Raw genomic sequence first — 15,876 nt, forward strand, 5'->3', positions numbered from 1 at the left:
CGCCGATCTCAACCTGGAAAGCAGAACGCAAAGCCAAAGTGTCCACAGACTTTGGTTTATTGGATCTCGTGACGTTTGCAAGGGAAGGACACTCACGCTTGAGTTTTTGGTAAGTTACTACGTAAATAACTCCTCTCACCTCTGCTTATCTGTGTTGCTCATCCCAACTGCTTTTATTTCTTTACTACCAGAGATTATAATTCTTTATTTTATGATGAGAATCTCTCTGAGGAGTTTAGTGAAGGGAACAAGCAGCCAGCCAGTACTGTGCATCTCTTCTTTTACACTCAAGTTCTGACCGGCATTACGACCCTTTCGTAGGAGGGATCAGTCTTATAAAAGATGATGAAATATCGATCTTTTAATAAAGAAAAGTACTAATATCAAAAGAAAAAAAATAACATCAAGCAGTGGAAACGTGCTAATTCTTCACATGAATAGTGTAGTTCAAATTATAGTATGAACTGTGTGTATAGTGTGTGTGTGTGTTACAGTATCCTCATACGGCCCTCAGTTATTTATACATCTCTGTGCACTGTTTACATGCTAAACTTTAGCAACGTTGATCTCCTGATACAGATTCATTGGCAGGCAGGTATCTGAAATATCTAAATCTGAAAATTGTACATGGATCAACTCTTGCCAAGCCCTGGCGGGGCTGTATAGACGAGGAAAAGAACGTTTTGTGGCTGCAGATTGTAACTTCTCCTCCACAAATTCATTTTTTTTTTGTTTCCACAACTTGATTTCATTTTTGGTGACAAAATAAGAAATCTCGTTCCCATTTTAGGTCTGATTCATGGCTGCTAGATATAACCTGTTGCTCCAGTTTGAGCACTGATTGGTTGCAAGATAAGAAGAGAACTCCTTCCCCACGCGTTTTCTGATTAGTGGTCACATTATGTTGTTCCCACGCTTTGATTAAATTGTGGGGACAAGTTGTGTCTCGTGGCCACATGTTGTGCTCACTACGCCGCCGCCCCCCGGGGGCTCTATGGGCCCCCTGTTCTCATCCCAGCCTGCCCTTTTCTTATGTGCATGAACGATCTTGTTTTCTGCACCTAAAAGTTTCAGTTGCGTAACATCTTTGAACCAGCAGCGCTTTCACGTGGTTCCCTCCGCCTAATTGGAAGTGACTCTTCTTGACTCCGGCGGGGCTTTTTTACTTCGAGGCGGCTCTTTTGTCCACTCAGCAAATGTGACTTCCCACTTCAACCACTCTCGGGTGTGTGTAGCGGTCGGAGACATGGAGTTCCTCCCCGACCTCCTCAGCCAGAAGAACATTACTGAACCGCAGCGTATCTAATGTAGTTCAGGCCGACTGGGAGATGGACGGAGAACAGTGAGGAGGAGCAGCTGCGAGACTGGTGATACTGGTGGAGTAACGGAGGACTGGTTTAGATCCGGATCAGCGTGGACCAGCAGCGCTGAAAGAGCTCGTGTTGGTGAGTGTGTGTGCGTTTGTGTGTTTGTGTAGGAGGAACTTTCTGGACAGTTGTGTGTGAAAAGTTGAGCTGAACGATATGAAATACAAGCTCACCGTGATTACTTTGACATATTTAGCGGTTTACTCCTGGGATTCCCTGTAAAATGAAGAAGAGTTGAGCTGGTGTGAAGCAGTCACGCATGTTCCCACGGACCTGTAGACAGTTTTGATTTTTACCTTTATGAAATTTTTTTTTTAATTTAACCACATTTCCAGTTGAATAATATTTGTGCGTTCAGCACTGATAAACAAGAACCAGTGCAACTTGTATTTAAATCCGCAGAACGAGAACTCCACTGCAAGTCTGAGGGATTTGAATCCTGCAAACCGACTGTGCATTTCTGAGAACTACTACCATGATAGTAAACGTCCTCTGGCATGCGGATGTGGGCGAAATAAATTATAATACGGCTCTCAAGTGCAAACCACATCCGGCTCAAGGGGATGAAAGCTAGAACTGAATGATAACATATCCAGAACCCAGAGTAGAAATTCCCTCCATTTCTTCAAGTTGCAGCAGTGTGTTTGGCCACCATGCCATGTGTCAGCCACATGTGCCAGTTAAGAAGCTGATTATGTCACGTGATTGGAGGTCCACAGCTGATTCCCACCCCTAGTTTCATCCCTCAGGTGGAGTTCCAGACAGGCACAACATGCAGTTCGTCCTCAACGTCACCCACACAGGGGCGAATACAATCCAGAGCAGCTTTTAGTTTAAGCTTTCAATTGCAACGTTAAGTGTTTTCATTATTGATTCCGCAGATTAGTTTTCCTAATTAATTATGTGAACGAGCCAGAAAATATCAATGTCATCTCCAAGTATCTGGCAGCCTCTAAGCCAACTAAACATACGAAGACAGTAAATCCTCACAATTAACAAGAGGCAACCGATAATTTTTTTTAACGTGGAAAAATATCAATTTACAGTAGAATTTGTCAGTAATACAGCGTTGATTAACGGTTGGGGTCCTGACTAATGAACCTCCATGTTTGTTTTGCTTTCTGCAAACGTCGGTGCCTCCTCCGCTGTTGAAGGTCCCATCATCTCGCTGGCGTGGACCACTGAGAGGAGAGGTCACCATGGAGACGGCCATCAGCGTTCCTGTTGGGCCCAATCAGTCGACGGTGTTTACCTCCATCTTCAACTCTAGCTGTCGTTTTGATGAGGAGTTTAAGTACATCCTGCTGCCGGTGTCCTACAGTCTGGTGTTTGTAGTTGGCTTCGTTCTAAATGCTACTGCCCTGTGGTTGTTCCTCAAGATGCGTCCGTGGAACCCGAGTACCGTCTACATGTTCCACCTGGCCCTGTCGGACTTCCTGTACGTCCTCTCCCTCCCTACGCTTATTTATTACTACGCCAACCGCAGTCATTGGCCTTTTGGTGTGGCTGCTTGCAAAATAGTGCGCTTCCTTTTCTACGCCAACCTCTACTGCAGCATCCTCCTCCTCACCTGCATCAGCGTGCACCGCTATCTTGGCATCTGCCACCCGATCAAGGCGCTGACCCTGGTGAAGCCCCGCCACGCTCACCTAGTGTGCTGCCTGGTGTGGGCGGTGGTGACTGTGTGTCTTGTGCCTAACCTCATCTTCGTCACCACGTCCAGGAGGGACAATGATACTTTGTGCCATGACACGACCAGGCAGGAGGATTTTGAGGAGTACGTGGACTACAGCTCCGTTGTCATGGTGCTACTGTTCGGCGTTCCTTTCCTGGTCATCATGGTGTGTTACTGCCTGATGGCGCGGGCCTTGTGTCGGCCCAGACAGGGGTTAACTACCAGCCAACGCGGAGCCAGCTCACGTCGGAAGTCCATTAAGCTCATCATCGTGGTGCTGGTTGTGTTTGCGGTGAGCTTTGTCCCGTTCCACATCACGCGGACGCTCTACTACACCTCCCGCGTCCTGGATCTGAACTGTGACTTCCTCAACATCGTCAACTTCACTTACAAGATCACCAGGCCGCTGGCCAGCGTCAACAGCTGCATTGATCCCATTTTATATTTTTTGGCAGGAGATCACTACCGCTCCAAACTCATGTCTATTCTGACAGGGAAACGACCCATGTCAAGCAGCCAAGGAGCAGAACAGGGCCAGACGCCGCCAAACAATAACATCGACGTCGCCCTGGTGTACAAACACTCAGACTGTAAAATCAGTGGAGAGGTTGAAAGATAGCGAGATGAACTCTTTTAAAATATCAAACTTGTCTTCATATTTCTGTTCCAAAATCACATTTCTTTGTTAGCAAACAGGTGATTCCCCCCCCCCCTTTTTTTGCACTAATATGGAAGAAGTCTAGTTTACTGTGAAATCTGCACGTGTGTGTGTGTGTGTGTGTGTGTGTGTGTGTGTGTGTGTGTGTGACAGGTGCAAAGACAGTGTTTTTAATTGTTCATTTCTTGATTAACAGTGTTTTTATGACGAAGACATAAAAATCAACGTTTATGATTTATTATAATTGCGTTTTTAAAGGATAAGGGGAAAAATGAGCTTGCATTTTTTGAATTCACCTTTTTTGTGAATTCTTAGGCAAAATTATAGTTTCTGCAAATCACTTTTAGGAAATCGGCAAATTCCTTTGACTATTTTGTTTCAAAAACATGGTAAAACGCCATGAGTAAAGAGGCAAGAAATCGCCCGAAAATCAGTACACGTTCAAATTTGCGTTAACAAAAAAAGAAGAAAAAAAAGACAAGAAGGAGCAGTAAATTTGCAAAAAAATGAAATTATGAGAAAATCTATGACAAAATATGAGAAAAGCCCATTTCAATAAGAGACTAAAGATTATTTTCTTTGTTAGTAGGTCAGATCAGTGCTTCTGTATTACGTTTGATGTCTTTAGATAGCATGGAAATTCCTCATTTTTGCTGATTCGTGACCCTCCAGGACTCCTGCTGTACACAAATCCTATATGTAATCCATCCAAACTAATGTGTGTCTGAATGCAGTATTAACTGTAGTAAACTCTCTCGTGCTGTGAAAGGTTTTTTTTTTGTAAACTGAAGTAGTAACTCAGAGTAAAGCTTTTCAGGTGTTCACAGGTGCTGTAACAACTGATCGCAGAGTTGCTGTCGGCTGAGCAGGAACAAACTCAACTGAATTTAACAAGCAGATCCTCGTGTTCTACTTGATATCCGACCAAGCGCCGCTGAGAGTCTGGCTATTGTCTCATTAATGAGACAGTTGTGAGGTAATGCTTCCTGTCTTTAACCCAGCGCTCCCTCAGGTCCAGCTGTTTTTGTCCTTCAGCGTCCACATCTGTCTTTTTGCACAAGCATGGAAACAGGCGGAGAAATTGATCTGGAACTATCTTCTCAAAAAAAGCCACAAAAAAAAAAAACACCCACGCATCATTAGAGGGATGCAGGATTTTCCCCTTTTCTCTTTTGGGATTGATACTTACACAGATTTTATCTGTCAGTAGACCTGCTTGAAACCCTCCATGCTTGGAGGCGGATGCAGCGTTTCCTTCTTTGAGCACCATCTTTCTGTGTGATATGTGCAGCATGACGAGGTGTGGAACTGTAGCTGCGGGTCTCCAGTGCTGCCGATGTGAACTGAACGCCAAGTATCACGAACTGATAATACAACGCGTGCATTTCCCTGTCAAATCTGGCCAAAAGTCTCTCAAGTTGTGTCGTTATGTGCGAGTAGACCTTGAGTAACTCTTCTGTTGGAAATCATTTTTGAGGAATGAGAAACATGGCTTGAAAATCCTTATAGTTTTCATCCACAAAGCTCCATCCTAATGTAGAAAATGATTCTAGATGTTGTATGAATCCAATCTGAACACAAGCGAGAGCTGTGCTTGTGCTCATAAATGGTCGACGGACTGATTCTTGATTAATTTTCCCACAATTCACTAAAAACCTTCGTAGTTTTTAGGCTGTGTGACAACGTCTAACGACTGCTTCCTTCTCTCCCGCCAGCATCTGTCTGTTATTCGGTATCTGTGGGAGACCTTGGACTTTTGGATTAGACATTAATGTTCTGCAGTGGGGAACAAAGTATCCGTTTGTAATACAGGGACGTTGTTTGGTTGGAGACAGCAAGATTAATGCAGCTCCTGAAAACCTGTGAATAAACTGAAACACGCCTGAGTGTGTTCCGCGTCAGTGTGAACGGCATGAGTTGATTCCTTTTCTTCAGTCGGCTGAAGTGTGAAAGTTTATTCAAATGGTTCCAAATATGATTTCATCCATGTCTATAATTAACAAATGAGAGATCAAGTCTGCCACTGCCTGTTTTTGTTGTTTATGACAGCATGAAAAGATCGCCATCGAGTACCTGTTGATGTGAGCGTCACAGAAATCATGTTGCTGTTTCTGATTGTCAGCCTGAATCTCATGCAGCTTCTCCAACTGGACGGGGAAGCTCAGCGAAGGGCATGTCTCTGTTGCAAGCGCAGCTTTTTGTGATGCGTCAGCTAAACAGCGCCTCCCTGTGGTGTGATTTTTGTCAGTAAACCAGCCAGACCCCGACAACCTGACGTTTTTTGGTTTCCTATTTGACTTTAAAACAAAACAAAAACTGTTCTCTGTTACCATCTTGTACAACTTGTGTTTACTCAAGATTCAGACTCCTTTCATATCGCTCTTTTAGTGCAAATAATGCTTTTGTTTTTGTTTTTAAAATATAAGTTCTTTGCAGGTTGTGGGAGCACACCCTAGAGACAGGAGCCCTGTGGGTGCTGTAGAGGATGTCTGAGCCGGGTCACCCAGCCTCCTCCTGTATGGATTCATTGGCAATGAGGAAAGGTACAAACTTCAGACAGTAGCTTCTGTTTATGGTTTCTTTATATGCGCTCCATCCAGGAAAGTAATGACAAAGAGACACAGAGCTCGATAAAACTGAAAAAGCTCTTCATCAGAGGAAATGGGACACTGCTTTGTGTTCATTCACCTCAAATCAATGAGCGGAAAGAAAACCAAAAGATCAATATGAATGTGACGCCAGTGAAATTGACACTGTATTTGTGAACAGTAGACGGCAGATCTACTGCTTTAAATCTCCTGGGTGACTCCCCGGGGCACTCGGCTGCTGCACCCACGGTGCAAACTGCTATGATTGACAGGAAGAACGAGCCCCTCCCCTCTACCCATGAGGCGCCGGTACCTGTCAGGTGTGAGACGCCTTAATGGTGGCCATTAAACTCAGTAACTTGAGTTTAGTTTTCATGCTTTGACTTAAGAACTTCCAGGCTAGACGGTGGAAATCATAACCTAGCTGTGATAAAACATGATGACATCAGAAATTGCATTTTTTATCCCTATAGAAACGGGTCTTTTGATCCCATTTTAATAGACCTGCTGCTGAAGAATCCCGGAATGACATTATTTCCTCTGAATAGTCAAATGTTCCTGGATTCCAAACAGATGAGAAGGATATTTGTGAAAAAACAAGATTGCTTCAAACTCCAGCTCATGCATCAGCATTGCAGTGTTGTATAGTGCAATCATCATCATCGCAATCTATGACCAGGCTGTATTTGATATAAGGAACACTTCTATGTATCAACCAGTCAAGGCTGAGCACGTCCGTCCACACTTACGGATTCTTTTCCGAGAAGGAGCCGATAATTTAAACCACAAATTAAGACTTTCTGTTCTGCCGAGCAGCCGCGTGAAGACCAGGTTCATCTTCAAGAAGCAATGCGGCTCATTTATTAACTAAAAACCTCATTAAATCTCATCTCCACCGAGAGCTCCAGATAAATCAGCCGAGCTGAATCATAGGTAACATTCTTGTGTTTATCGTAGGATTTAATAAAGCAGCTTTTGAAAAAAAAAATGGCAAAGGTTAACTCGAGAAAGAGAACCCAAATAAGCCATTTACATTTTAGGACAATTTTATATAGTCATAGAAGGTTGGTGAGATCTGGATGTTGGAGATAAAATAACGATGAAAACATGTCCGAAACAACGCGTTCACAGCCTTGCAAAATGTGTCAACAGATAAATGGAATCGATGCATATTTGAGATGCTAGCATCTATAAGTTATAATCGGTTATCCATGGTTGCATGTAGTGAAACTTGTATTTATGACTTTATTGAATAACCGTAATCAAGATAAATGAATCCACCGCTACTGTGCAGTCGGCCTTATTGTTTGATGCTCTCAATTGGATCCATGTGTGTCTCGCTTTTCTAGTTTTACTTGAATTAGCTGCAGTTTTATTTTATTCAATGGAAGACAGTGAAGCACTTGATGTTCTCCGGCGCCGAGGTCGCTGCGCTCAAGGACAGGAAGGATAGCGTGTGCAATCAATGATCAGATTTCTGATGTTTACAGGAGAGAAACTTTTTTTTTTTTCTGTCACGCTGCTTTGAGACAACTATTCGTCTCAGCGTGTTCATCATTAAATCTGACAAAGTCGCTCTGTTGCGTCTGATGATATTTCACTTTAAAATAGTTGCGACTTGCTTATCATCAGTTGAAAGTCTTCACTCTGCAGCAAAAAAAACAAACCCAAACCACCTTCAAGTTGATGGACTCGAGTTGGTTCCCAGCACAGAGTTCAAGCGTTCCCACAGATTAAATACCACATGAATAGTGAAGTGATCGTTCCTTGAATCTGTTTTGGTTCTTTAAAACTGTCGATTCGGACAGCAGCTTTCTGCTCTGGTGCTGAACCTGAGCTGGAATGCTGAGTCATACACACACCAGGAAAGTCAGGATAATTTCTATTTATGAGTCATTGAAATAATAACAAATTTGTGAGTGACATGTTCCTCATCTTAGCTTCCTCTTACACGCCCGTGACATCATCAGTGTTCTAATTGAAACTCGTCTTATGTAACATACGATTTCACGTTTACAGTCAACAGCATCACCAGTAATAATCCAGGAAAGTCTGGAAATCCATCTGAAAGGAAGTCAGTCTAGTTGTTTAGGGTGGTCAATTATAAAAATTGATTAGAATCCAAACTTTTACACCTTTGAGTGAAGTTAAAGAGGTAGTTCTATTATTTTTTTTCAATGAGCCTCAGTCAGCTTGGAGTGTGACCCCACTGACCTCGCATTCATTTCCTGAACTGCTGCGATTATGTTGAGGAAGACCTCTGCTAATCAACATCAGTATTGATAAGCAGCAAATAGGACTTAAAACATCGGAACTATTCTTTTAAGACCACCCACCCAGAAACTCCTGTGTCCGTCTCTTAGCTTGTCGGCTAAGATGGCTTAGCTTTGACCGAACAGAATAGCACGTTTGTCACGTTCACAAAATCTTTTACCAAATAAATTGAAAATCGTGTGTGGATTATCCATATTAAAGAACTTTTCAAGGTGTGTGTGAGTGTGTGTGTGTGTGTGTGTGTGGACTGCACCAAGACATTAACAATAGTATTGCGTCTTGTGCAATTACAAGGTGAAGGACTTGCTTTCCAAAAAAATTGTTTGCATTTCTCTGAAGATTTTTATTCTAATATTTTTATATCACACATATATGTGTGTGTATTTATGTGTGATATATGTAATATTTATGTGTTTATGTGTGTATACAGATAAAAAAAAATACATATATGTATGTATATGTTTATATATGTATGTGTTCTTTACTATTTTAAAGGAGAACAAGATGATCATCTCCCAGCTCCATCCAACCTGAGAGCCCAAACACTCTCAAAGAAATCCATTATGTGCTGTTTACAAGTACTTTTAATTAACGGAACATATTCCCGTTATTAAGCGTGTGTAACGATTGTTACATACCCGCGCCTTGTCCCTAAAGTGATGCATTTATCGAGCTTTGAGCACTTTCCTGTTTTTCTCTCGTTTTTTTTATTTTTCTGGGCAAATCATAAGGCAGAGACGAGGGATTTCAAGGACGCACGGACTTCAATTTAATCGAAGAGCCTGAGAGTGGAGTGGAGGAGTGACACACAGAGGAGAGAAGTTCATTATTCCGCTGAAAAGGAAACCAATGGCTTTCACAGTCGCCATGGTAACCTGCCTTTCTTTTGCTGTCAGACCTATGATAAGGTACTTCACAGCATTAAGCACAATTATCGCAAGGTAAAAGGAGAAATATTGCCTCCCATTGATAATAGATGTTAGATATTGATTGGAAAGGCGATTCATATGGAAGTGTAGCCCAACTGTTTCACCTGCCTGACCGCCGGTAACCTTTAATGAAATAGGATGGAGGCGATGTTGGGGAAGGTGGGCTTGTAGTTTCTCTTCAGCTAATAAAACACACTGCTTATGGCAGCAACAAGACAGATCTTGCCAACTGAGATAGAAACAATTATTTATTTGATTTATTTTTGTCTTCTTCCGTTCCAAAATATTCTAATGAAGTAAACACTCGTCTTCTCCATCATTAGCATGTCATTCTTATGGGAAGTGACCCTGCTAGCACTCTGACACAATAGCAGGTCGGCCTTGGCAGCAGCGAGGTCAGCGCTGGTCCAGAGCGAGTGGGAAGGGGGCTGCTTAGTGAGGGAGAGGATTAGCATTGTGGAACACATGGGAGTGTGTGTGGGTGTGTGAGGAGGGATAGGGTGGTGGTGGTGGTGGTGAGGGGGGCAAATTGTTTTAACCCCTATTACAGCAACTGCACGGCGCTTCTCTTATCTAGGCTGCTGCAGCCACTCATTAATATTCCGTACATATGGCAGTGCTTTCTGTATCATTGTCTATTAATGGGAGGGATAATCGCTCATTCAATTATCAGGCAGTCAGCAAAAGACCAAGCGCGCCTGCACACCCCTTGGTTCTCACAGTGGCACGGCCCAAAAAAAAAACAAAACAAAAAAAAAAACGGGTGTGCCAGTGAGAAGGTGAGAGCGATAGCAGGGATTACAACATATTAGCGTCTTTAATAAGTCGAGGCGCCAGGAATCGTGTGAAGCAAACAGGGATGTGTTGGGGAACAAGAAACACGCCTGAACTTTAGAGCCGCAAAGCGGAAGAGGGCAGAGTCATAAAGCCGCAGTCCCCGATCCGTGTGACGCTCCAGAGGCCACAGATAGGCGTGACCCGATGTCTGTGATGTCATCAAATACAGTGTTTATGTGCTTCCTGGCCTCCCAGCCCTGTGGTCACTGTGCCCCAAGTGCAGGGGCCACGGCCCGGATATGAAGGGGTTACTGATGATAGTGTGACCTCTGGGTGTTTTGACCCCAGGAGACCCTGTTGAGTCAACACACACACACACACACACACACACACACACACACACACACAGAACCATGCGAGGTGGAAGAGTTGGAATTAAGTGTGTTATCCTGAGTTTCTTCTTCAGGAGGTGAGGTGAGATTGAGAGTGCAGAGCTGTTGGGTGGGAGGTGGTGGCGAGTGAGGGCTAGGTGTGTGTGTGTGTGTGGGGGGGGGTGTTGTGAAAAAGATAGGAGGTGAAATGTTAACAAAATCTTATAAAATCCACAGTTTGATAAATTTTTCGCATTTTGAATGAACAGCTGAAGGCGGCTGTGGCTGTGGAGGGCCTTTTGTTGGACGTCCCTTTTTTTTTTCCGGCGGAGCAGCGCGCTCACAGGGTCAGCGAAGTTACGAAAGTAATTAAAGCTCGGTGATTCACTGCCTGCTGCAGAGAAAAGAAAGCAAGCTGTCATTCTGATTTAGAAAAATAAATTACAATTTTAATAAAGGGGGAGGATGGGGGTGCGGGAACGTCTACAGCCTTGGTGGGTTTGGTGTTGAGGTGGGGGGGTGGCGTGGGTGGGCATGTTGGGCGGGAGGAGGGGTCGAGGGGGTTGTGGGCTGCCTACTTATCAATAGTTGCAATTTTTTTTGAAACCGCATCGGTTGTACATTGCGGGAGCACAAGTGCCCTTAAAAAAAGAAAACCCCGGAACATTAACATACTGATTTCATGCGCATGGCAAAGGGCCTGAGCCAATATCAGAGAGGACTCAGCAGTCCTATTGTCTGCTGGGACTCTGGTCCCCTCTGATATGAAAATTCAATTATTTTATAACTAGATCTGGCGCTGCGTTTTGACAGTCGACAGTAGCGCCTTGCCAGCTGCATCAGTGTGGGGGACCAGAGGCTCCTGATAGCGAGAGGGAGGCCTTTCAGACATTGACATGTTTTGGGGGGACAAGATTGCTTAAATGTGTTGCATTTAAGGACTGAAAGTTAATCTAATGCACCACCATTATCTCACTCAGGTAATTCCAATACCATCCTCAATCTATGTTTACGCTCATGCGCGCAGCCGCATACTCGCACATCCATTCATTCTTCAGCACTTTGAATCTGATTCTCAGGCTTTCTGCGTCTAAACGGGTAATGTATTTATTTACTTTTCAGCACAGCGTATTCTCCAGAGAGCTGGAAACTACATAAAGTTGTTTTCTAAGAGACATCAGCAGTTTCTAGGTAGTAATTCTGTCGAAAGACACACATGGAATGGTACTCACTGTCAAGAACCTTTCTTTAACAACTGTTTTCCTGGCACTTTTCCATCACTGGGTGCAAATAAAACGTACACAGTGTGTGATACAGTGAAGGCTATGCGTCTTCACTGCTATTATTGAAAAATGTCAGTTAGTGCACGAGTTGTTAAATATTTAAAGCACATTTCTTCGTGTTAATTAATGTATTTACACCTGTACACACACCAAAACCTTCAAGGTGGTGTCCCTGCAGCCACATAAGCAGGCCTATTTTCCGAGTTTATGGGAGACATCTTTTCATTACCTCCTGGCCCATTGTGAATGTTCTGAGGGGGGTCTGTTAAGATTGAGGAACAGGAAGCACCCCCCCCCCCCGCCACCCCCTAGTTCGGGCCCTCTCACTCAGACCCCACTGTGTTGTGCTTATTAACCCAGCCTGGGAGAAGACGTACCTGCCTCCCCTCATTAGGCCACACTGGAGTACGCGCTCAGCTCACAGAAGAATGGAGCATTAATTAGTATTCTCGGCAGGGGGAACTGCCATTAGCACTTAATTAGCAGTAAGAGTACCATTCAGTTGGTCGGCCAGTTAATGTTGAACACAATATGTTCTGTGTCTTTTCCCCGTGTCGTGGCGAAAGCTTGATGAAAGACGCCGTTGTCTGTGCATGTGCTGTTAGGTGTCCATCCATATACATGTTAAATATTTTAAAACTTTCTCTTCATGCTGCTCGCAAATAGACTCAATGGTTTGTTGTTGTATGGTTGCACAGTTATTTCTAAAAAAAAAAAACGTATTTCTTACATTTGGAGACCTGCTGGTTGCTCTTAAGGCGACTCTACAGGCTGCCCTGTCACTGCTTTTGACCTCCATGAGGGCGAACTCATCTACCAGCACACCTCGGCCCAGGAGGAAAGTGTGTGATTAGGGGACTGAGGTCAACTTTTCCCTTCAGTCGTACGGGAAGTTCCTTTGATCTGCTGAGTAGGCATTCTTCTCTCTCTTTTCTCTGCATTCAGTGTCCAGAACCGTCACCATGCAAGGAGGACAAGGGAGGCTGTTAACCCAACTCGCTCCAATCCTCGGCCTCACTGGTCCTCCCCTCTCCACTTAGGCTTATAGGAGGCTGAGGTGGATGATGGTGGTACATTTTCCTTCCTGAAATCCGAGAGGTGGAGAACTGTCATTTGCCAATTTGGACCTGAATAGGGTGGATGGCAGATTGAATGTCGTTTTCCCACCAGGCTACGCCATCCAGACCAGCAGGGGAGGGAGGGGGACGCAAGGAGTAGGGTGTAATGCTAGAGTAAAATTAGAGCTTTGATGGCCGCTAATAGTGTGTGATGGGTGGCACTGATGTGGATTTCCAGTAAAGACGCAACAGGTTCCTTACCTCTCTCTCTTTCTCTCTCTCTCTCTCTCTCTCTCTCTCTCTCTCTCTCTCTCTCTGTCCTAGCCAAGCGTTGACACACCTGTGAGATTATGTAAGCCCAGCCTTCATTTTTAGGGCTGTAATTTCTCCTTGAACAATGTAATTATACATCTCAAACTTCAAGCCTGCCCATGTCAAAGGGCCTGACTGGTCCTGTTTCTCTGCACGGAGAACACCACCTCCTTCTCACACGCAGTCCCAGATCAGCCTTTAAGAGAAAAGGAAACCACAGCAGAACAAGACTCACAACATTTCCTCTCATGTTTCAGGGCAAGAGAAGATGCCAACAGGCAGGGATTTTATTACACAAGTCCTCCACTTGACATCACGTACTTGTGTTTCAGCAGAATCGCTCACCCCGCTGCTGTTTTTTTCTTGCCCATTCCTAATTTCAAGACAATAAATGACACAATACATTTGCTGTAAAACGTAATTCCTTATATCTGACTTTCCTTCATTTTCATATCTGGTTCTCGGGTCCTTTGCACTGATAAATCTATTTGTGGAAAGTAGAGTGTTTTGACCCCAAACTCACTCAACCAGGTGAGAGATTTTCTTTTTTCTAAAGGATGCCAATGGAAATGAAATATCTCCTTGCTTTTCCAATGCTTTATGTTGATTTCAGTGCTTAAAAACCTTTCTAAATACACCAACCCACCGTTTATCCCCTTTATGAAATATACAAGTAATACTCTTCTAAACGTTGGATTTTAACGATGTCAGCATCCAGTAAGTTGCCAGTATGAACAAAATTGGTAAATTTAAAGATTATAGAATGAATATTAAATTGTTTGCTGATTTGTTTTCTTATTTGTAATGAAATTTTAAAATAGCTCTGTGGTGCAACGGGCATTTGTTGCATCAGTTGCTGCAAATCAAATTCACTAATGAGGCGGTTGTGTTGTTCACGGTTATTGAGTGTCTCTTTAAATTAACAACTCCAGGTTTGCAGTTTTGAATGGCTGGGTGGATTTGTTTCTGAGCTGGATGTGAAGGGTCCCGGTGTGTTTGACTTGTTTCCCTCTGGGTTTTCTTTTCTTTTTTGAAATCCACATTAATCACTTAGCCCCTAACCTCCTCCCCTCCCATCCTGCTCCCACCTCAAGACACGAGGGTGTACGAAATACAACACTGCGACTTGCCTCGAGGCAACTGGACACACACGCACGCATACACGCACGCACACACACCCACGTTACAAGGACAGGTGTTTTGATAGCTTGGGAGGCACGAGAGGCACAGTACTTTGACATATGGAAGGTTAAAGGCGTCTTAAATATCCATATCAAGCTGCAGAGTTGTCAGTTGTCCTGACAATGACAGAAACAGAACACCAATAACGGCGTCGCACAGGATCATCCTCATCTATGCAACGTTAGAGAAATAGATGACTTGCTGAAAGACATTCCTCTGGCCGTTAGCCAAGCCGATGCATGGAGACTAAATGATAGCTCTTCATGGGTTGCAATGACGAATATTGAGTGAATGTGATCGGTGTGGCACATTTGGTCTGTTTTTAAGTCTACAAGATTGAGGTTTGAGCTGGTATGTTCGTCTAATAGTACGATATTCTATTTTCAAATGCACTGATTTCATTGTGCTGCTGTTTCTTGGCACTGCTCCTGACCATGCGAGGTGATTGTCCTCTTCCTGCTGCACAGAAGCCATTGTACTCTGCTCTCCCGGAATGGGAGATGTTTTGTTTTTTGAGTTCTTTCACACCCGCTCTCCCTTTTTTTTTTTTTTTTTTTTATACACAATAGCCCGCTCTCCTCTCACCCAGTATGGCAACCCTTTCAAACGGGGAAGCTCCAGGTCAGTTTTCCTTGCCAAGTTTTGCAGCCTGCCATGTTGTCTATTCTGTTCAGCTATTTAAAAAATGTTGAATATCAACAATGGCTTTCACTGGTGCATTGTCAACTTTTGTATGAAGCAATCTTGACTGAATGAGATGGGTCCCAGAGCAGGGAGAGCTCAGCTGCAGTGTGCTCCACCACACCAGTGACTGCCCAGCTCCCTCACTCGTTTTATATCTCTCTGCAGCACTAGGAGAAGCCATGGTGGAGGTTTTGTGGTCTGAATGGTTGTGTCGGAGGCTCTGGACGGCGGATGTCACTGCTTTCCTCTGATACTTCCTCTTGGTATGTCTCCTGGGCCTGCTGACAGCCAGCTGTTGAAGGTGTGTCTATAACAGAGGGAATGGGAAGCAGCAGCTATGGGACCAGTCAGAGCTTGGTGAGTGTCCTTGGTTTTCTGGCCAGAGTGGGAGGAGGTTTGTAGTAGAAGGAGAGGAGAAGAGGGAGGGAGCAGTGAAGGATATGCTGCAGGGAGCATCACACACTCAGACTGGTTTTGTTTTAAGACATCATATCACCTGTTGATCTAAATACAGTGCTGAGTAGATAGTAAAGGAAATTATTCAGGTAAAATCCTGCAGCAAACAACTTTCCTGCACTCTAGGCTGACATTAAATAACACTCAAGCTTTGTCCTGTCTGGTGTATCTGGCAGCTGACACTGAGCGCAGTGCACGAGCACATACGTCTACGTTTGAGCAAGTGAAAAGAAAAATGAAAGCAAGAATGAGGGCTTGCTTC

At 43.9% G+C, this 15,876-nt stretch overlaps 1 protein-coding gene across 5 annotated transcripts; it reads left to right on the forward strand.

The window, feature by feature from the left end:
• Positions 1 to 903: 903 nt before the first annotated feature.
• LOC147251299 (P2Y purinoceptor 4) lies at positions 904 to 15,364 on the forward strand. Of its 5 annotated transcripts, none has more exons than XR_015118897.1 (4): positions 904 to 1,445; positions 2,522 to 4,676; positions 6,137 to 6,243; positions 15,324 to 15,364. XR_015118897.1 is itself a non-coding variant. In XM_086221862.1 (2 exons), exon 2 carries the CDS (start codon positions 2,567 to 2,569, stop codon positions 3,659 to 3,661), a length of 1,095 nt encoding a protein of 364 aa, XP_086077988.1. In that variant the 5' UTR covers positions 904 to 1,445; positions 2,522 to 2,566; the 3' UTR covers positions 3,662 to 7,218. The 5 variants fall into 5 exon arrangements, 1 of the variants encoding a protein (XP_086077988.1); XR_015118894.1 differs by lacking the exon at positions 15,324 to 15,364 and adding exons at positions 9,294 to 9,432; positions 13,550 to 13,604 and having other exon boundaries at positions 2,522 to 6,243; XR_015118895.1 differs by lacking the exon at positions 15,324 to 15,364 and adding exons at positions 9,294 to 9,432; positions 12,868 to 12,934 and having other exon boundaries at positions 2,522 to 6,243.
• Positions 15,365 to 15,876: the final 512 nt, after the last annotated feature.

Source organism: Aulostomus chinensis, chromosome 13 (genome assembly GCF_037954235.1).
Source record: "Aulostomus chinensis isolate RoL2024-O1b breed Wild chromosome 13, RoL_Achi_v1.0, whole genome shotgun sequence".
NCBI classification, from domain to species: Eukaryota; Metazoa; Chordata; class Actinopteri; order Syngnathiformes; family Aulostomidae; genus Aulostomus; species Aulostomus chinensis.